This window comes from Carex rostrata, chromosome 1, assembly GCF_964058835.1.
Source record: "Carex rostrata chromosome 1, lpCarRost1.2, whole genome shotgun sequence".
NCBI lineage: Eukaryota > Viridiplantae > Streptophyta > Magnoliopsida > Poales > Cyperaceae > Carex > Carex rostrata.
This window is the reverse complement of record NC_135918.1, coordinates 15,346,678-15,370,190: the sequence shown is the minus strand read 5'-3', so window position 1 is coordinate 15,370,190 and position 23,513 is coordinate 15,346,678. Positions and strand designations below refer to the sequence as shown.

Below are 23,513 nucleotides of genomic sequence, written 5' to 3'. Positions count from 1 at the left end.
AGGTGGTGAATGCCCTATTATCATGTTATACAGAGACACTATTAGAGTGCTCCAAACAGCATCAATTGTTGTGTTGTATTGGAGTTGTAAATGCCCTATTATCTTGTCCTATAGGGATACTACTAGAGTGCTCAAAACACCATCTATTGAAGGGTTGAATTAGTGTTGTAAATGTCTAATTATCTTGCTATATAGAGACACTAATAGAGTGCTCCAAACACCATTAATTGGAGGGTTGTATTAGGGTTTTAATTGCCCTATTATCTTGCCATATAGGGACACTAGTAGACTGCACCAAACACCATCAATTGGAGCTTTGTATTAGTGTTGTAAATGTCATATTATCTTGCCATATAGGGATGCTACTAGAGTGCTCCAAACACCATCAGTTGGTGTGTTGTATTAGGGTTGTAAATGCCCTATTATTTTGTCATATAGGGACCCTACTAGATTGCCTGAAACAAAATCAATTGGTGTGTTGTATTAGGGTTGTAAATGCCCTATTATTTTGCCATAGAGAGACACAACTAGAACGTTCCAAACACCATCAATTTGATTGTTGTATTGATGTTGTAAATGCCCTATTATCTTACCATATAGAGATACTACTGGGGTGCTGCAAACACCATCTTTTGGAGGGTTGTTATACGGTTGTAAATGCCCTATTATCTTGCCATATAGAGACACTCCTAGAGTGCTCTAAACACCATCAATTGTTGTGTTGTAATAGATTTGTAAATGCCCTATTATCTTGTCATATAGGGACACTACTAGAGTGCTACAAAGACCATCAATTGAGTGTCGTATTTGGGTTGTAAATGCCCTATTATCTTGTCATATAGGGACATTACTAGAGTGCTCCAAACACCATCAATTGAAATGTTATATTAGGGTTGTAAATGCCCTATTATCTTGCCATATAGACACTACTCGAGTGCTCCAAACACCATCAGTTGGAGTTTTGTATTAGGGTTGTAAATGCCCCATTTTCTTGCCATAGAGAGACACTACTAGAGTCATCTAATTAGAGTGTTGTATTTATATTGTAAATGCCCTATTATAATGTCATATAGGGACACTACTAGAGTTCTCCAAACACCATCAATTGGAAGGTTCTATTAGGGTTGTAAATGCTCCAATATCCTGCCATATAGAGACACTACTATAGTGCTCCAAACACCATCAATTGGATCGTTGTATTTGGGTTGTAAATTCCCTATTATCTTGTCATATAGGGACACTACTAGGGTGGTCCAAACACCATCAAATGAAGTGTTGTATTAGGGTTGTAAATGCCCTTTGATCTTGTCATTTTGGGACACTACTAGAGTGGTATTATTACAATTTCAAATTTCGGGATGATATTTTTCAAATTTGAAGATTTTGGAGTGGCAAATAACTAATTTTCTCAAAAAAAATTAACAACTGGAATTTTGCTACTTTGGGCCTGAGTTCAAATTTTTGCCGACGTTAAGACTGCAACAATGTGATTCTTGTTTTTGAAATTTTGAGTTGTGGTACTATTGTTTTTTAGCTTCCAACATATTATTTTAGGTTTATTAATTCTTCTGGTAATATGGTTAAGGAGGATACTGAGTGAACTCGAATTTTATCAGACAGAAGGAATGAAGCTTTTTTGTGATAACAAGGCAACATTGTCATATCTCAGAATCTTGTACAACTTGACCATACAAAACACAGAGAAGTGAGGAGACATTTCATAAGACAAAAATGTAGAGCAAAATGTCATCTCTTCTCTTCTCTTCGTAAGGACAGGTAATCAACTAGCTGATATCTTAACTAAGGACATTTCAAGTGCAACATTTGATGATGTGCTTGTCAAGTTAAGCATGATAGATATCTATGCACCAACTTGAGGGGAAGTGTTGATGCGGCTTACCCTTGGTATACAGGAGGAAAATTTGTTTCCTTTTGTTATATATTAAAATATAGAATTAAAAAATGTACAATAATTAGGAAAGATTGTTGGTCGAAACATAAAAGAAAATATGTACCATAATAATTAGGAAAGTTTGTTGGCAGCAAAAGGTATGCCCAAGCCGCTATTTTTCTCTATGTATATATATAGGGTGCTCCCTTCTCAATGTAGATCTAGAGGTGCTACAGTAGATCATCAAATTATGTAACAAAATTTTCACATTATATAAAATAAGGAAGGGAGGAATTGAGGAGAGTGGTGTCAACCTTATGTTGTAATTATTCTTTTTGTAAAAAAATAGCAATCAATACTATGCTATAAAAATGCATAATACCATAAAATATAGCAAACATGTATATAGTTGTAGATCTTGTAACTTTAAAAAAATATCAATTACTTATTTATATAATACAATACAAAATGTTTGAAAAATCAAGTCATTCCATTACAAATAATATATGCTCAAATGAATGATTAATAAATGTCAAATATGATTTTGTACATAGTAATTACCACAAGAATAATAAATACAAAATAGCTCTTATCGATAGTCTTTTTTTTTAAAGCTCAGTAGATGCTACCAAGAATTCTTATCGATAGTCTTAGTCGATAAGTTTGTATTTTTTTTTTCTGAGCTGACTACTAAATCTCATTACAGCCTGCTTTATTAGTATATTCAACATATTTGATGATCTGTGAAAAAAGAAATTATTCCTATCCTATAGGTTGCAATTAAATATCATTACTACATGATGAATATTTGATGGTAAACTCACAAAACATACAGAAGATATTGCAATAATATTATTAGCATGATGAATATTTTGCGCCACACATTCATAGAATAAGTGAATATTAATAAAGCATAACAACTTTCAAATACAAAATACGAATTAAAGTATAATGCTCTAAAACTGAATTCTAACAGCCAAGTAAACTAATCTTCAAACACAGAAGCTACGTATTACCAGAATATTGTAACAGTTTGAACAACAGAACTTCACACACGGTCCGTGTACCACGGGACATGGTCCGTGTAGAAGCAATGACACAAAGACTTGAACACAGAATTTAACGAGGTTCAGTACGAACTTGGTACCTACGTCCTCCACACTCACACACACCTTTTTTTTTATTTTCAGAAAGTTAAATCTTACAGAGGAAGAAGGGTAGATTTTATAGAAGGAACCTCCCTCCAATTTTCTAGATCCTACTTTCCTTTTTTCTTTTTTTTTTTTCTTTACTTTTTTCTTATTATTACAATCTTCTAACATAAGAAACAACATAACTCAGAATCTTCTAAAATAAGAAACAAAATAACTAAGAAACATAAAGTAAATCTCAAACGGATCCCAGCTGTCACCTTCCATATCACCACAAGAGCCAGCTGCCGCCTTCCATATCTGGTCTGGCAGCCAGGTACACGGTCCGTACAAGTTGCACACACGGTGCATCGTCTGCTTCAACAAATATATGATGCACTTGACTTTTGACGTCTAGATATTATTCACCACCTCTTGCATTGATGGACGGAGTGACGGGTCATTATTCAAGCACTCGTAAGCAATTTGAATCATTTTGAGAATTTCATTGATGACTTCTCCTGTTGGTGGTTCAATGCGTTGGTCAAGGATATCTTGGAGTATGATTTTATCTTCCTCAGAAACCGACAGAGTGATCATATCACCAGGGTGCTTTCCCATAAGTAGTTCCAACATGATTACTCCGAAACTATATACGTCACATTTTTCAGTCATCCTCATGGTATAAGCTAGTTCTGCAAAAGGAAAGAATTCAGATTGCAATTATTTTCCACTATATTTTTTATACAAGTATACTCATGGAAATTAAAATATGATAATAGCTAGGGTGCTTAAGTATACATAACCTGGTGCTATGTAACCGCGGGTTCCAGCAAGCATGCTCCAATTAGAAGACTCCGGCTTGAGAAATTTAGAAATACCAAAATCTGAGATACTTCCAGTAAACTCAGAATTGAGCAAGATATTTCTGGAAGTTACATCCCGATGTACTATTGGTGGATAGCAATCATGATGCAAATGTGAGAGAGCATAGGCAATATCTCTCAATATTGTTTTCCTCTTTGCCCAATCCAATTCTATTGCTGCCTCACTATTGAGAATATTATATAAATCCCCCTTCTCATAATATTTGTATACAAGAAACTTATTTTGAGGTGAGGAACAGTAACCAAATAATTTAGCAATGTTACGGTGTCGAATGTGAGTTATGGTGCAAATTTCTCTGTGGAATGCTTCAACAACTTGTGAGGTTTCACCACCTACTAACTGAATTTTTTTTATAGCTAGTGTGAGGTTGTCTGGCTCTAAAATTGCTTTGTAAACTCTTGCATGACCTCCACTTCCAATGCAGTATTTCTCACTCAAATTCTCTGTGGCCCTTATAATCTGCTCATATGCATCTCTCCCATCAAAATTCAACACAGATATAATGTCTCCTCTATTAGGAGGCCCAATGTGCCCTGATTCCGATTTTCTCTTTATTGAGTATAGTCGGTAAAGTAGCCATAATAAAAAGAACGATACTAATGCACCTTCGCAAGTTAGAGCTACACTCAACCAAACCATTCGTTGTTTATTTGAACCATTATTATCTTTAACTCCATCACAAGAGGGCAAACCTTGAACAGTGTCGCAAAGGTTTGCGTTGGGTATAAACCATTGTTCTGGGGCTTTCTTAAAAAACTTTTTATCTGGCACTGGACCCTCCAGTTGATTGTATGACAAATCCATAGTAGACAAGCTTAACAAGTCGCCCAATAAAGACGGAATCTGACCAGTTAGATTGTTGTGTGATAGATTAAGAATTTGTAGCTTTATTAAGTCGGCTAGTGTTATTGGTATATCTCCGATAAAATTATTTGTGCTTAAATCTAGGAGGTCCAATAAGTATACCAAGTTTCCAAAATGAGATGGAATTGTTCCAATCAACCTATTATTGCTGAGGTTTAATAATTCGAGACTAACACAATTGCCTAATTCTTCTGGCACACTTGTTAGACTGTTTGACGATAAATCAAGTTTTAATAACGCATGCAACATTCCCAACTCTTTTGGTACATGTCCTATTAAATTGTTGTGACTTAAATTTAATTCAATCAATCTATTTAATCTACTGAGTTCTGCCGGTATGATCCCTGATAGAGAATTTGATGATAGATGAACAACGGTCAAATTACTTAGGTTTCCTAGAGTGGTAGGAATTACTCCAGTTAGAAAGTTTTCTGATAGTTTTAAATCAATCAGTTGTCTAAGTTTACCAATTTCTGGAGGGATCTGTCCGGAGAGATTATTGTATGAAAGATCCAGATAGACAAGATTGGTTAAGTTCTCTAAATTAGTAGGTATATTAACGCTCAAAAAGTTGTGGGGTAGTTTCAACTCTGTCAAATATCTAAGTTCACCAATTTCAGGAGGGATTGGTCCACAAAGATTATTATCACCAAGATGCAGGTTTACTAGCTTGGTTAAGTTTCCAAAATTAGCAGGTATTTCTCCGTTCAGAATATTTTGTGATATTTCCAAATCTATCAACTTTGTAAGTTTACCCATTTCTGAAGGAATTGGTCCAGATAGAATATTATCCCAAGCAAAAAAAATGTTCATATTAGTTAGGTTTCCCAGGTCGCTAGGAATTACTCCTCTCAAAAAGTTTTCTGACAGATCTAAACCTATCACATGTGTAAGTCTACCAATTTCAGGAGGGATTGACCCGGATAGATTATTATAATGAAGGTCCAACATTACAAGATTAGTTAAATATTCTAAAACAGTTGGTATTTCTCCACTAAGAAAATTTATTGATAGATCTAAATGTGTCAAATGTGTAAGATTACCAATTTCAGGAGGGATTGGTCCAGAGAGACTATTGTTCCAAGCATTAAAAATGCTCATATTAATTAGGCTTCCTAGGCCGCTAGGAATTTTTCCGCTCAGAAAGTTTTCTGATAGTTCTAATTCTCTCAAATGTTTAAGTTTACCGATTTTCGGAGGGATCGATCCAGAGAGATTATTATTGCACAGTTGCAAAAAGAAAAGATTGGTTAAGTTTCTAAAATTAGTAGGTATTTCTCCACTCAGAAAGTTTTCTGATAAGTCTAAATTTCTCAAATGTCTAAGTTTACCAATTTCAGGAGGGATCGGTCCGAAGAGATTATTACGCCAAAGACACAAACTCTTTATGTTTGTCAAGTTTCCAATGTTAGTTGGGATGAAACCGCTAAGATCATTATCACTGAGATTAAGATATGTGAGTTTTGACAAGTGACATATTGATGGAGGAATTGTTCCATTGAGTTTATTATGATTGAGATTAAAAGTTTTGATGGATGGAAGAGCAGAGAAATTAAGAGCATCTAATTTTCCAATAAGACCCTTCTGGGAAAGAGAGATTGTAGTGATGACTTGCCTTCTTTTGTTGGTATTGCGGCAAGTAATTCCGGTCCAGTTGCATGGATGAACATGCAGATTCCAAGAAGAAAGCAGTTGTTGAGTCTGAAGAGTGTATTTCCATTGGAGAAGAGCTTGTGCTTGGGATGTGAGATCGGAAGATTGAACCAGAGGGAGTAGAAAGAGTGCAAGGAATTAATAAGAGAATGCCTCTCATTGCTGCTGAAATGGGAAAAGCTTAACTTATATGTTGTGATTGTTATTAAGGCATCAGAGCTGGCCCTCTTATATATAATATAAATTCGGTAGTGAGACAGAGGAAACAGCAGCTTGGAATTAAAATTTTAAAGTTAATAGAAACAGGCAAGTCCAGTGGACCGCCAATTGTTTACTAATAACTTACTTGGTTACAATTCAATGCAACATAGTACATGAATAGCGACTTGGATGTCAAAAGAGGTAGACATATATTGTGTGCGCTACCTATATACCTGTCGTACGTGTCTGAATTAACCATGCTCCAAGTACATTCAATCTTCCATAATGTAATAGTGACTACTGGGCGGCATGAACCTCGTACAATTTAAGTCGTTGGTGGACTAATTGCAGCCTTGAGCCCACCAACGGAGGAATGACCAACTATCATTTCAAGAGGTATGGGTCCCTGGCACTACTGTTGCCGATCAATCAAAATAATCAATTTTAGTCTTTTTTTTTTTTTTTTTTAACCCTTGATAGTAGCTGTCAAGTATAATTTCATTAATTAAAACGCAAAATACATCTATCGTTTTACATCCAAAACATCATTCAAACTATATCAACATCTAACAACACAAACAACTAAAATAACAAAAGAAAAAAAAAAAAAAAAAAAAAAAAAAAAAAAAAACTATGTCCTTTAGTGGTAGACACCGGTGATAGCTAGCGAGCAAAGAAAATGAGACATCTTTTCTCATTTTTTTTTCTTCTTGCGGATGAAGAAGGCAGTGTGTCACGGTGGTGAGAGTGCAAAGAGAGAGGAGAGCCGATGACTAGGGCTATTGCCGCCAACTGTCCTTAGTTCTCCCGATAATGGTGAAGGGAGAGAAGGTGCTGATAGACAAGAGAGATGACGATTAGAGTTATTATCATCAACTTTCTCTTCTCCCAATAGATAAGTGTTGGTATAGAGGGCAGGAAAGAATAGCGCTTGCTGGCGACTATAATTTTTTGAAGAGAAAGACGGTTGGACGAGAGTGGAAGAGGGCAGAGGAGGGGATGGAGAAGGCAAAGAAAATGAGAAGGAAGATGAGAAGGCTGTCGGTGCAGATCATCCAGCTTCCCCTTCGGGGAGCAGGAGGTGAGGGCGAGGCTATCAATTTTAGTCTTTTCATCATGTGATATTGAAGTTTATTTGAGAATTTTTTATTGTTACATATGTGTTTAGCCTCAAATTGATTAAAATGAACTATGGTTAGTAGCGTGTTTGTAAATGGCTATCAAGTATAAGAATTTTGTTTCTTACAAATAGTTAATGACAAGTCGCGCATATATGACAATTTGTATGCTGTGGGACACTTGCTAACCCAAAATTAATTAAGAACTCAAATGGTCATTAGTGGACTCGCCCCTAAACTTTTGACGCTTGCATCCTTAACGAATATTAATTGGACTCGCCACTTTAGTCATCAGTGGAAAAATTAATAACTAATATTTTGTACTTTAGTTCTAAATATTATACTTGGTTTATGAAGATGATGCGATTTGATATATATTATCCTTGACTTGGTAAAATTTTAATAATTAGGTCTAAGTTGACCTATGACTCCTCAGGTCACCTTAGATTAAAAAAAAAAGACCACAAATTGGGTTGGGTTCGACACATTAAGAAAATAATATTATTTGTTGATCCTATCCAAATTTCGCCACATGTTAATAGCAAGTTATTACTATTATGGTCTGTTCGGTTGTTATGGGTATGAACGGAAATGTTTATGGGAATGTTTTGAATGTTCAAGTATACAGTATAAATTGTTTTGGAAAATTATAATATGTTCTTAAAATATGTATATCCATGTGACTAATGGACAAAAGCAAGCTAAATTGTAAAAAAAGGAGTATAACAGACAGTTGATCATATAATTTTTCTTATTAATTATTATTGATATAATTATATAAAGAGCATTAGACAGTAACATAATAATACTTATTAATTATTATTACAAAACGATACTTTTCTCATAAATTTATTTTTTTGAAGGTTCTCATAAATTTATTATCTGATCACCCAAGACTAATGAAAATTTAAATTAGTAAATTGATTATTAAATGAATCAATAACAAGGTTGAATAAGGACGATAAAAATAAGCAAATTTAATAAAATTTTAATTATGCTAATTTTTTTAGAAACACTTTCTTTTTAATTTGTCTTTTTCATTCTCATTTCCATATATATTGGAGAGATTAAAAACAAAAGAGAATATTACTATAAAAATCTGTTACTATTCGCAAGGATAAAAGTGTTTTTTACCAATTATATCCTCGTGGTGATACTCCTGTTGGTAATATGAATACGCTTGGAAATAGTCATTGTTGTCGATGTACCCTCGGCAATAGGCACTTTTATCCTTGTATATAGTGGTATATTTTTGTAGTTTAAATATGTTCTAACTTCTGTACAGGGAACAATATATAGAAAAGGAAGATAGCAGTTGTAGTTTAAACCGTCAAGGCTGAGCAACGAATTTTTGTTCCCATAATTTTAAGATGGCAGTTGTAGTTTGGGTGGGAATATTATCCATTATAAGCAGAGAAAATTGATTCACCGAACACTACTTCGGAAAATCACAACCATGAATTAATGAGGATACCATTATACTAAGATACTACCACTAGTTCGGTACTATCAAAAGAAAAGACAATTGACTTGGAGAAATACTTTGTAGCTATGAGCGTATGAATGAGGAGAAATGTTGTACATATATTAATTAAAACATAGTTTATTATTATCGTATCAATATTTATTTATATTTTATATTTACATCGCGAAAGGTTAATTACTACAACTAACAAAAATTATCAAATTCTACATGTTGAAAAACATCCATAAAAATATACTCAGCTAAAATTTAACCTATGCATAATATTATTAAGCATAACAAAGATGTATATGGCTGTTGATCTTGTAATTTAGAAAATATAACTTACTAAATTAAATAATATTATACAGAAATTTGGGAAAATGAAATGGGTTGCCAATACAAATAATATACATTTAAATGAATAATTAATAATTATCAAATATGATTTTGTACTTATTAATTACCACAAAATAATTACTGCAAAATAGCCTTATATATCCATACTCTCATATTACTAGCAACGTGCTGTATTTGTGTAATTATCATATTTATTGAAAAAATAATAACATTATTTGTACCCTATGGGCAATTTCAAGTCCATGCCCAGTTTTATTTCAAGTATAATTGCACTAATTAATCATTAGCAACTATCACTGGGGCCAAATAAAGTGATTTTTTCACTACATCATGATGTAACTGATTTGTAGGCTTTTCTTTAATGACAATGAATGATAGCTGATAATATTAAACGTTCAATAAAATCACACAGTTAATTTTGGCAAGAATAAATAAGTAACCTTCAATCTATCTGACATGATCCAAAATAGTTCAACCATAATAAAGCCAATCCTGTATTACTTGAAATTAATCAAAATTTGTAGTTTTTTTTCGAATAAAGGGGTGGCAATTCACCCGTTTCATTATACAAATTGATGTTTGAAATAAAGAGCACAAAAAAAAAAAAAAAAACATAATCCCCAAACCCCATATATATATATGAGATGGGCTAAAATGAGCCATGGAGTAAAACAAGTTTTTGTTCCATAGCGCTATATTTCTATTTTGAAAATCCAAATAACCGATCTGAACCGCTCCACACGATCTCCATATTGAAATGTGCTTGGAGACCAAATTTTACATTTGTTGGAATTTTTTTACTATTTATTATAGATATATATGTATTATATCTCAGTGACACACAATGGTTCCTTAATCCAGTTATTACCACTAATAACAACTGCTGCTTTGTGCCGACCGAGAATGTCATGGACAGCTGGAGGCACGACGGTTTGGTAAGGAGAGGGACTTCCTTCGGGGTATCAGTGGACTGTGTTGAGCAACACGAGTAGAGAGGAAAAAAAGTCACGTTGTGGGGCGGGCCAACTTAGTCACGGGTACGGTGCAGTATGTATGCCGCTAGGGTTTCTAGCTAGGGATGCCATTGCTGCCATGTTTGCTTGAAAGGATTTGTGGACTAATTCATATCAGCTAAGGTAACAGAATATTTCTAAGCTGTGTCCTCAATTTTTTTTTCCTAAGATGAATAAATTACTATAATATATATATATCCGTATTTTTTAAGTGTTTGATATTTTAATTTTATCTTTAATTAACTGCAGACATTAACTAGATACAATTAAATGCATAAATTTTTTGAAGGTTTATTCGTTCGAAACATAAAACGTGATACCTAAAAGAAGCAAAATTGGACTTGTTCTAATTATTTTGTTGTAGATGGCTTGTCCTTGGACCATTCAATGCCAATACCAATGCGTTCCCTTGCATAATCATAAGAAGGAAACATCTATGTACTAATTAATGTTTTGAATGGTTTCGTATATATATAGTTCGGTGGTAACAAATTGTGACTGAAAACGGTTGTTCAAAAGCTTGTTATAGTTAATGTTTTAATTGGTTTCTTGGATTATTCATGAAATCACTCAATTCATCCAAGATTTCTCTATGACGATAGTTCATATTTAATGAACCTAGAAAAGCTCGGAGGGAAAGACTTGAGTCTATTGGTTATTACTAGGTAGGTGAAATTTGTAGTTAGTGGTACTTGGTAGGTGGAGTGGGATAATTATGACTTGGTTGTTAGCTAGGGAAGTTACTTTTGATGGAAGCTTAGGTTTCAGGGGGGTGATTTGATGGAAGATGCTATGTTACGTCATATATTAGACTATTATATATGTTACGTCTTATCACCTGAATTACTTTTTTCTTCTAATTTGGCAACTAAATGTCTTATGTTAATTGTGTAACGAGTTCAAATTTTAACTATTGCGGGATAAAAGAAAGCTACAGTTATGTGTAGAAAATAAATTAACCACCACAAACGATCAAAGAATTTTTTTGCGCTGTGTCGTTTGGCGGGTCAACTAAAGAATTTTAATCTCTTACTACTCTAGATCTGCGGGTTGCAGACATTAATGCAAATGATACACAATAATGCCATAACTAGTTAGGTACTGACTCTTTAATTAATCTTATCTTATTATTATTTATATTTTATCTTTACTTCGCAATGAGTACATGCAACTAACAGAGAATTTCTCATATTCTTAATTTATATTGAAAAATAATAGCAATTAATAATTTTGTCGTAGTATATTCTTTTCAATGATATATACTAAGATAAAAATTAACATATGCATAATATCATCAAAATATACAAAAATGTTGATAGTTGCTGATCTTGTTATTTAAATAATATCAATTAAATATTTAGATAAGACATTCATTAATTCTTTTTTGTTATCTTTTTTTTTTGGAAAATGGTTAATTCTAAGGCATGGTATACAAAAACAAATAAATTAGAAAAGAAAAACCTCCAAATATGAGTACTTAAATTTCCTGATGAATAATTAACAACCATTTCTAGTGCAAACTAAAATAACACACGTAACTGTTGAGAATCAAAAACGTCTACTGACTTTCTGAGACCTTAAACGATGTTCTTTGTAATTCTGTTTTTGTCGACTTCCTATGCTTTGTCGGCCCTCTGCCTCTTCACGAGCTTTCTGAATTACCATCAAATTAGAAACAATACATCGATGTTTTATACTCTGGGTTAATTCCGGCAGCTGTTTATTCGATGTTTATGGCAAAAACATCGATTATACGCTGATGTTTTATACTTTGTACTTACTCATCCTTCGAATTTACCATTTTCCAAAAAAAAAGGAGACCTCTACGCAGCCTAATGCTACGTAGAGCCTAGGGCCTCTATGCGCTATTTGGTTTCAGAAGGCAATCCCTTTATGGAGCCAAATACTGCGTAGAGCCCATTGGTTCTGTGTAGCCTTAGGCTACGTAGATGGAAAGAATGAGGTTTTTCACAAATCATTGATGAAGTCAAGGCACTAGCACATAAAATGCGACTGTACATGACATATCATAAACGGATGAGAAAAAATTACACATTAATGGTGGGTAATAGGAGGAGGCACTTTGTGAAAAAAGCTCACACATAAACACACAGTCCAATAGTATCAAACCGTGTCCGAAAGTCACCAACTTTTGTACATGGTTTGATAATACTGCACCGTACGTGCATTAGTTTGAGAGAAGCCATGTATAGTTATCACCAATCTCCCCAATCACAGATTATTACTTTAAACTGTGTAGTCTTTGTTCTCGCTTTCTCAACTAACCATTCTCAAATTAATTCTTTGTACCAATGACCCACTTCTTAAATGTTTTTGGCAATGAGATCAGAAGAGGAAATTGTTGGCGACGATTATTTAAGGTTTGGTAGCATGCCAACCTTAAAAAAAAAGTTAGTTTAATATTATCTACTAAATAGATTGAGAGGTTTTTGGCGAGGAGAGGAGGAAAGGGGAAAGCGAGGGAACCAGATCTCCTGCCCCCTGGAGTGCAGGAAATTCCTGCCCCCAGAGTCACTGCGGGGTGGGCCCGGTTACTGTTAAAGGGTTTAAAGTTAAAGTGGTTTTGAGTTTACGGTTATATGGGGACCCACTCTGCAGTGACTCTGGGGGCAGGAATTTCCTGCACTCCATGGGGCAGGAGATCTGGATACTTGGAGCAATGATTGGACTGGTGAAGAGGAATGGGCTTTATTGGGCCGGATTACACTTGCCTAATAATATGGCACTTTCCCAAATAGCATCTTTAATGAAAGAATGTAGGTACAGATTGTGGCAAAAAAAATATCCTGAATTTCTTTTACGGAATAAATAACAATAATATTTGTATTCTTAAATCTTTGACAATTTTATTTTTATTTTTAAACACACACATCAACAAATAAAATTAAATGCATGCATCTCAAATATATATTCTTTTGGATATAATAATATTCTGAAGTATCTATATATATATATATTTTTTGGAATAAACATAGTTTAAACTCTTAAGTGTAAATATATAATTAATTCAGTTATCGCGGATGTCTCAACATATTGTTTAAATAAGTGCATTTTTTTAAATTAAACAATTAGTCTGCATTTTTTAAAATTTCGGAACTTAACAATTCTGACATTTATTTTTCTTATTTTCTTAATTTAAAATTTTACTTAATATTTGTCGTTATAATTGAAATAAAAATCCGTAGTTATATTTGTCATTCATGAGTAACACAGATCTAGTTGGCGTTACTATGAAGTTCTGAAGTTTCTCCAACTATATGCTTCTTTCTTAATTTTATTATTTTAAAATGGTGCAAATAAACAATTCGGCAAAGACGACAATTTTAATTGAAGGTACAGGTACCTGTCCGAAATGGTATTTAGCAAAACAAATTAATGAGGAACATATATACTTTTGCAAACGGAAATAAATCTGCTGTTATTTTGATTTTAACTTTTCAAATTTTTATACGCGCGAATTTTTTAAACAAAATTTTTTTTTTTTTGTAATTCATTTAATTTTTCTACAATTCTACTGTCTAATGTTAATTACCTGCGGGTTAAAGGTATTGTAAAAACTTTTCATTTTTAATAAATTGCTAGACGATAGAATTTTTTTCTTTTAAAAGTTAGCGGACAGGGTGGTGAAATTTTGTATGTCAAGAAAAAAAAAATGCATAGAGCTACTTTGTCTCTATTCATTTTTTTGCAGTTCAGTTTTTTTAAAGCATTTTTGTAAAAAAAAAAAAATACTTTTCTATTAACTAGTGTGATATTTTGCAAGAATTGCAGTAAAATATTGTATGAAAGAATTTGTTATGCATTTCAGTCTTTACAATCTCATGGAGCCCATTGGGTAATGGTATGAAAATTAAATTTTAAGTTGTGCTAAGAAAAGTCTAATCCGTAATAAAATTGAATATATATAGATCTTTTTCAGTTAGTTGAAATAACTAAATTTTGTTATATTACAAAAAAAAAATATCTTCATTTGATTGGTTAGAGATTAACCATATATCCTTTTCACGAACAAAACCAAATCCACTGCTTTCTTATAGAGAAAATTATAATCCTGTTTTCATAGACAAAAAGAGAGAAAAGAGAGGAGAGAAAGGGATTAGACCGCTCTCTTTTCTCTCTATGAAAACATCCCACCTTTGGTACAACAAGCTTTTAAATTATATATGACCTCACATGATAAAATTTAGGGAAAATTGGTTATTTGTCACTCCAAAACCTTCAAATTTGAAAAATACCATCCGAAATTTGAAATTGTAATAATGTCACTCTAAACTTCATTAATTTTTAATTTTACCACTCCAAAAAATTAATGACTAAAATACCCTCCATTCTTCTCATCTTCTTCTTCTCCTACCTCCTCTTCTTGTTTATATTCTTCTCTCATGGCCAGGTCAATGTGTGGGTAACTGTTCATTACTGGTTAGGTTGCACCGTTTGTTTTTTTTTAGATCAATTGCTCCTTGCTCAGGTGACTACATTATTACACAAAACAGACGTTGCATTTATCATATGGCTGTGTAGTCTCCTGGAGAAATTATTTTTTATTATTTTTTAACTAGCTTTAATTGATAGCTTTTCCTATTACGACTTATTGATTGGAATAAAATCAAAAGCTTAAACTATTGAGGCAGATTTCATTGTCATCTGGAAATTATTGAGTATTTGTCAGAACCGTTTCTAGATTGAGTTCAACGTTGTTGGAAAGACGTGCAAAATTAGACGTGTCAAATTTAGAGAAAACCACAATCTGTTGCCAAGTTGCAGCGTCTTTGTAGTTCGTACACTTTGATGTACCTAGGAATTTTGACTACTGTTTTGTGAACTCCTAGAAAATGATATAAAGCTCCCATCATGCATTCAAAAACCAACTGCCATGGCAATATAAGTTGCTGCTAACAAATCAAAGGGAAGCTTTTTTTTTTAATTTTCGGCTTTATAATTTGAAAGCTTCTTTTTCTCATTTTCGACATGGTCATGGTCATGGGAGGAGAATATAAAGAAGAAGAGGAGAAGAAGGGAGGGTATTTTAGTCATTAATTATTTGGAGTGACAAAGTGAAAAATTAATGAAGTTTAGAGTGGTTTTATTATAATTTCAAATTCCGAGATGACATTTTTCAAATTTGAAGGTTTTGGAGTGGCAAATAACCAATTTTCCCTAAAAATTATAAAGAAAATGAATAATATAGAAATGAAGTATATATTACATGCACCTAATTTATTTACTAATCATTTGGTGACTTTATGAATCTGATTAGTATGATATTGGTGTCATATGATATTAATTTTCAAATTTATTAAATAAATTTCAAATGAATAATTCAAATCGTTCAAATTCTGAAAAATAACCGCTATATTGATGTAAAAATTAAGATTTAACATGGTCCATTCAATCAATGTTGTCAGATGAAGTTTGGAATCAATAATTTATCGGTCAACCGTTGAATCAACCAGTTTAATGGTTTATTATATAGTTACGTATATATGAGATATAAATTTTTTTATGGAATAATTATATTTTTTAATATAATATATGTGAAAAATTTCCACGTGTACATATAGGATCATGTAAGACCGAATTTAAGATCCAAATTAAAAAATACTGAGCAGATTACTTTTTTTATGGGAAAAGAAAATAACATATTAGTATTTTTTTTTAATTTGATGATTATCAGGACACTATTTTATAATAACAATAAATTAAGTCTTTAATAAAAGATAGAAGGCTTCAACAACAATATACATGAATTAGAATGAATAATAAGAAATGTTATTTTGACATAAGTAAAATACACAAATAAATGTAGTTTTTATAATATACATAATTCATACTCAAACTGCTTTTATCAAAGGTAGGTATATTTTGGATAATGTGGTTTGTGCTAATGAGGTATTACATCAAGTTCGAGTCTCTAAAACAAAAGGTGTCCTTTTTAAGTTGGATTTTGAAAAGGCGTATGATTTAATAAATTGGAAATTTCTACAAGAAGCTTTACTTGCTCGGGGTTTTGGGTCTAAATTTAGACGATGGATTTCTGATATTTTGCAAGGTAGTCGGACGTGTATTAGTGTAAATGGTTGTTTGGGAGAATACTTTAGTTGCAAGAGAGGATTGCGACAGGGGGATCCTCTATCTCCCTTTCTATTCGATATAGTGGCTGAGGCTTTGCATAAAATTTTACAAAAAGCTAAAATGACAGGTTTTCTTAAAGCTTTGGGTAATTTTGTAGGTGTTGGGGATATCTTGAATCTGCATTTTGCAGATGATACCTTATTGTTTTTGGAAGCAAGTGACAAGATGGTCGAAACTCTTAAATTATTATTGTCAGGTTTTGAGAATATGACTGGTCTGAAAATTAATTATCACAAGAGTGTTATGATACCACTGAATTTAAATGAGTTAGAAAGTAAGAGATTAGCAGATAGGTTTGGTTGCACCATAAGTCAATTACCTATAACTTACTTAGGAGTACCTGTGCATTGGAAATCTATTCCTGTTGAATGTTGGCATGTCCTAATCGATAAAATTGAGAAAAAACTACAGGGATGGAAAAGTAAATTACTTTCTATAGGGGGTAGAGTAACATTACTAAATGCAGTAATTTCTGCCATTCCTTTGTATTGGCTTGCTCTGTATAAAATGCCTGTTCAAATTAGAAAGCATATTGACAAACTTAGGAGAAGGTTTTTATGGTATGGGGGTAGTTTAGTTAGAAAAAAAGATTTCTTTAGTTTCATGGTCAGTAGTTTGTGCTAGTAAGTCGCAGGGGGGTTTGGGTCTTTTAAACTTGCATACTATTAATATAGCTCTATTAGCTAAATGGTGGTACCAATATAATGACCCTGCAGTTGTAGGGATGTGGAAGTATATTATTCTAGCTAAATATGGGTCAGAAGGGTATAGTTATAGGATGTCAGCTTTTTGGAGGAATGTTCTCAAACTAAGACCATTTGTTGACTTGGGGTTTCATAAAAAAGTAGGAAATGGTAAGGAGGTTTTGTTTTGGATAGATAGATGGATGGGCGAATATCCTTTAAGTGATTTATATCCCCAGTTGTTTTTAGTTGCAACTAATATTGGTATATATGTAGCTTCAGTTCTAGATTATGGGAATATTAACTTAGCTTTTAGGAGACAACTAACAGGGGAACTTAGGGATGAATGGTATAGTTTAGTTTCTCAATTGAGGGTAGTGCACTTGGATATTGATGCGATGGATAGTTTGAGTTGGAGATGGAATACTAATGGTAGATTTACGGTAAATTCTTTTTATAGTTGGCTTGAGTATGGAGGGATTCAAAATGTTACTTTTAATACTATTTGGAAAGCAAAGATTCCATTTAAAATTAAGATTTTCTTGTGGCTTGTTAAGCAGGATAAGATACTTACCAGAGTAAATTTGAGAAAAAGAGGATGGCTAGGAGATGTAGCTTGTCAGTTTTGTGGGGCACCTGAAACAATAGATCACTTGTTTGTGCAATGCCCCTTTTTTAGAACAATTTCGAATTGGATTGCTGATTATAATAATTTCGCATTTGATATTACAACTATGGAGGAATTGTGGTTTATTGATGCTTTAATTCCTTTTAAAGATAGGTATTTGATCGAATTGGTAAGAGGGGCAGTATTGTGGATCATGTGGTTAACAAGAAATAAACTTTGTTTTCATGGGATACATACTTCTCTTAGATCCATAGGATCTCAAATTATTTCTTTAGCACAATTTTGGGTGAGATCCAAAGGAAGGGGTACTCTTCTTACACTATCCTTAGTTCTACCTACTGATGTCATGCAATTGCCTGTTTTCTTTGATAATTTTCTATTGTAGGAGGAGAGGGTAGCTGGAATAAATGGGTTAGAGCATCAGACTGATGATGATACCTTACTGGTAGTTCATTCGGTCGTTTCTGACATTTAGCTAGATGATATGTATGTTATTTCATATATGTTGCTGTTTTTGATGTCTTTGTGTTGCCAACTATTTCTATAGTTTCAATTTGTAGTATGCTATGTGATTTTCTTTGATGTATCGTTTATAGGATGTGTAAACAGGTACCAGCGGTTTGGTACCACGTTTGATAAACTCTGTAGGTATCGTTAATTCTTAATGAAATTGGTGGTCTGTACCACTTTTATCAAAAAATAAAAAATAAAAAATAAATAAAATAAAAATAATATACATAATTCAATATTTTATAATATTTAAATATTTAAGGTCTTTTGTACAAATTTTGTAGGACAAAATGAATCCTAACTAAATTTTTTGAACACTTTTGTTCACATGTGTCATGAATTCATTCTAAGAAATTTCAAATTTCTTGCAAAGGACTGACTTAGCATCTAAGAAACTGAAAGTCTTTGATCATGTGTTTATGCTTCAAAATTAAACTGCATAAAGTAGTCATAAAATAACTGCTCAAAAGAGCCACTTCCACAAATTATAAATTTTGAGGAGTGCTATTTAAGATCATATTTAGCTGGAACTAAAAATTTGATTATAGACCATTAAAAAATACTAATTTTGTAATAAAAAATTTCCAAAAAAATATAAAATTTGATATCCAAGCATATTTTTAAGTTCACGTGCAAATTGCTTTATCTAGGGCAAGAAGTCTACATAGTTTATCTTTCTTCAAACTCTACGGAGATGGCAGCCGTTCAAAGGAGATTTTAATTTTTCATTTTCCAATAACAAATCAATTAGAACTGTAGAAGCCTAGAAGACTCCCTCTCAACACTCAACTCCCAACCAATTTATATATTAAATTCATACAATTCAAACAAATCAGTTCCCGTCAAAACCGAGACCCCATCAGCGAACAGCAATGGTTCATCCAATCGCTGAAGCTGACGAGCACAGTCCCTTCGGTAAACTCAGCTCCGACGAGTTCTACGCGCACCACTCCATTGCACACTCCACCTCCTCCTTCACCAATCCGGAGGGTATCCGCATCTTCACTCAGACCTGGGTCCCCACCAACATCCCCACCTCCCAACTCCTCGGAACCATCGCCGTCATCCATGGATACACTGGTGACTCCAACTGGACCGTCCTGCTCACCGCCGTACACCTTGCTAAGGCTGGGTTCGCAGTCGGGGCTCTTGACCACCGTGGCCACGGTTTCTCTGGTGGGCTCCGGGTGTACATCCCCGACATTAACCCAGTAGTCGATGATTGTGTTACATTTTTTGATGAATTTCGTGCAAAGTATCCACCATCACTGCCCTGCTTTTTCTATGCAGAGTCTCTTGGTGGGGCCATTGCACTGCTCCTCCATCTCCGGTCGAGGGATCCGGAGTTTGCACGGCTGCACAGGGGCTGGGATGGAGCAGTGCTTAGTGGTGCCATGTGTGGGGTGAACCCCAAGTTCACGCCACCATGGCCCCTTGTGCAATTCCTTGGAATTGTTAAGACTTTGATACCAACATGGCATGTGGGGGTGACTCGGGGGAATATACTGGATCTCTCTTCCAAGGTATATACCATTTAGCACTTATGTATATATAGATTAATTGACTAAACAATGCTGTAGGGTGCTACTTATAGGAAATTTAATTGAAATGTTTGGGTCAATTTGAGCTGAAACCTACCAAATTGCTCAAAAAAACTTGAGCCAAGGGTAAAATTGGTGTTTTTTGTTATGTGTTCAGGCTTTATTAGATTTAAACTTATTCGACTCTTGTTGTGGTATGTTGAATTTAACTGCCCATAAGATCATACAAGAGTTTAATACTTCTTATAACATTGTGAACTAGGTGGAGTGGAAGAAGAAGTTCGTTCTGGCAAATCCCAACTGCATTGTGGGCAACGCAAGGGCTGCCACAGCGTATGAGCTGTTGCGTATATGCCGGGAATTGCAGAGCCAGTTTGAGGAGATTACCATCCCACTGCTGATTGCGCATGGAGACAACGATAGGGTTTGCGAACCTGCTTGTGCAGAGGATCTATACAAGCGCGCTTCAAGCAAGGATAAGACACTTTGGATGTATCCTGGCATGTGGCACCAGCTGGTTGCTGAGCCTGACGAGAGTGTTGAGCTCGTGTTCAATGAAATGATCGATTGGTTCAAAAGCAGGAGCGGGAGTAAAGAGAGTGCTGATTCAGGAGCTCCATCGGATGGCACATCTTAACTAGTGACCGATTTGGTTTGATTTTAGCTGACAAAATAATCCATGTTTGCAAAAAAATTATGTTTCTTTCACAAAATGAAAACAATAGGTACTAAGTTGTTTCAGTTGGTCATCCTTAGCCTTCTTGTATCAGACTCGACCATGTAAATGTGATTTGCGGTCTAATGAAAATAAGCCTAGCCAGAAATTGTTATTTATTTGGACCTTCAATATGTTATGGTGACAGACAATTAAGTCTTATTATATATTTTACATCCATCTCTGTACTTGTAATTTATTTGGAGATGAATGCTCCCAAGATTCATTTCCCCCTCGAATCTTTTGATATACTAAATAATTGATGGGAGATAAATTTAGATTAGATAAGGCAGGGCAGGCCCTGGTGCTGGGCAGCCAGGGCGACCACTCCGGACCTCAAGATTCAAGGGGCCTCAAAACAAAAAAAATATTTTGCATATATTAAAAAAACCTGTATATAGTAAAAATAAATAAAATATTAGAGCCCAAACTTTGAATATATAAAGGGTTCAAACTTTTCTATAAATAGGTATGATCTATTAGTATATCAATAAAAATTGTATATATCAGTATTGTAAATAATGGTATGTGCTTGTCGAACAGATGGGATACCATCAAGCGGTTAATCGGTATGCGGCCGATCAATCAGAATTATGCGGACAATTTTGTATTTTTATTAAAATTATGTGTATATATATTCATAATTTATTAAAAAAATAATTTATTTAACTCATCAAACTTATCAAATAAACTTAATTTAACTTAGTTCTATTATTATAACATGACACTACGCTTAACAATACACGCACTTTACATGTGTAACACATTTATTTAATGAAAAAATAAATTTGAGAATTAAGCATTTTCAAATAAGATTGAATCAAATATAAAGAGACTTTTTTATTTGACATTCAGAGAAAATTGATATTTTTGAATGAAAATTGGGAATGAGTTAAGGATATAGAACAGTTAAAGGGAAGGTTGGATGGGGCACAAGACTTGTCAAACGCAGTGAAATTAAGACTTGTTAAAATCCTCAAAATCGAGTGGAAGGGAAGGTTTGTCAAATCAGGGGGAAGGGAAGTGAATGGATGTGAGTAAATTGGATTTAATTGAGATGTGCCAACTAATGGACAAAATCAAAGCTTATAGATTTTACTGATTATACTTTTCATTTATATAATATCCCGATTTGACAAGTCCAGTCTTATCTAATTTAAGACTTGTCAAATAAAAATATATTCATCAAGTTTTTCCTGTCATCAAAAATTTTATATTTTTTGTACTATTAAATTAAAGTAGACGAATTATATATAATTGATTAATTAATTATATGAACTATATATTAGGGAAAATTTCTAGTGTGCCCATCTAAAATCTTAAAATAGCTAATATCCCCATCAAAACAACATAATAGCTAATATCCCCATCAAAACTTTGCATTATTTCTTCTATCCCCATTTTACATATTTAACTCTTTATTTAATTATTTTGATATTAAATTGACAAATTTACCCTCTCCTTCTTCAAACGTTCAGATAATATCTCCTTAGTTATTGCTTCTTTTGCTCTGTCTTTGCTTGGTGCACTCTCTCGAGACTAGATCTCTTAATTTCAATGATATCTCCTTAGTTATTCCCATGCTTGATAGATAATATCCCAATCAATCCTTCTTGCTTCTTGGCAAACTAACTCCTAAGATATCTGGACCATTCAAATCCTTAATACACGAATCTCAAAGGACAAGAATACTGGCCCTCTGCATATCGATTAGGCATCGAAATTTTTTTGTCCCAGCTTTAGATAAAGTAAATATTTGAGATATCTCAGAGGATACAAACTCACAAGACAACACATAAGAGGATTGGTTTGGCCGTTCATGTCGTGAGCCGTTCTAGTCATCAAATTGATTATGCTCAAATGAAATCATTGTTGACACCAGCAACAATAACAACCCCATCTGGTGATCCGCCTAGATGCCAGAATAACACCCCAAATATAAAATCAAGTAGCATGACTGCGTGAGCTATGTAAATAATTGTTGGGCATGCACAATTAATGTATTAACAAACTAGCGCCCTGTAACAATGAATGCCTGTGGAGGCAGCTAGTTAGTTCATATATAACTTTGAATTAAAGCATGTACTTTTCTGATTGTTTCAATTTTTTAGTGGTTGGTTTCCAATCTTTACCAGAAAAAAATTATGCGACTCCACTATGTTTTATCCATTTATTTAGAAAAAAAACAGAGAGAATGTAATAGCTGCTAATATGAAGTTCTTTTAACTTTTGTTTGATTCCATAAGAGTCTATTTTTGGAACAATCAGTTAATCTGGATTGCTTAACTGGTGACATTTTACCAGTACTTAACTGGTACCAGAAGGGTCTATAAAATTGGAGACAGTCCCTTCTGGAAAAAAAAAAAAAAATTTATTTGATGACGCTGAGAGTAAGAGAAGAAGGCAGGAGATCAGTTTGACGATTAAATGTTCAATGAGAGGGGAGGGCAGGAGAAGAGGTCGGGGAAGATAGTGGGCATGAAAAAAATTTAGCTGTAGGAGAAGGTATTGAACGTTTGAAGAAGGAGGGGGTAAATTTGTCAATTTAATATCAAAATAATTAAATAAAGAGTTAAATATATAAAATGGGGATAGAAGAAATAATGCAAAGTTTTGATGGGGATATTGGCTATTATGTTGTTTTGATGGGGATATTGGCTATTTTAAAATTTTACATGGGCACACTAGAAATTTTCCCTATAT

General features: G+C 33.6%; 2 protein-coding genes across 3 annotated transcripts in view; one reads left to right on the top strand and one right to left on the bottom strand.

Annotated features, from left to right (window-relative positions):
• Positions 1-23,513, bottom strand: part of LOC144560511 (uncharacterized) — a 47,923-nt gene that overhangs the window by 10,845 nt on the left and 13,565 nt on the right. The window contains exon 2 of one of the 2 annotated variants that reach the window (XM_078309749.1): positions 3,414-3,716. The exons of the other annotated variant lie outside the window; for it this stretch is intronic. Within the exon in view, the coding sequence (XP_078165875.1) occupies positions 3,436-3,716 (281 nt within the window). The 3' untranslated portion in view covers positions 3,414-3,435. Of the gene's footprint in view, positions 1-3,413; positions 3,717-23,513 lie in introns of those variants that run through there. 2 annotated transcript variants of the gene reach the window in all.
• Positions 19,332-20,990, top strand: LOC144560474 (caffeoylshikimate esterase-like). Its single transcript, XM_078309687.1, has 2 exons — positions 19,332-20,077; positions 20,358-20,990. The coding sequence occupies exons 1-2, from the start codon at positions 19,427-19,429 to the stop codon at positions 20,730-20,732; spliced, it is 1,026 nt and encodes a 341-aa protein (XP_078165813.1). The 5' UTR covers positions 19,332-19,426; the 3' UTR covers positions 20,733-20,990.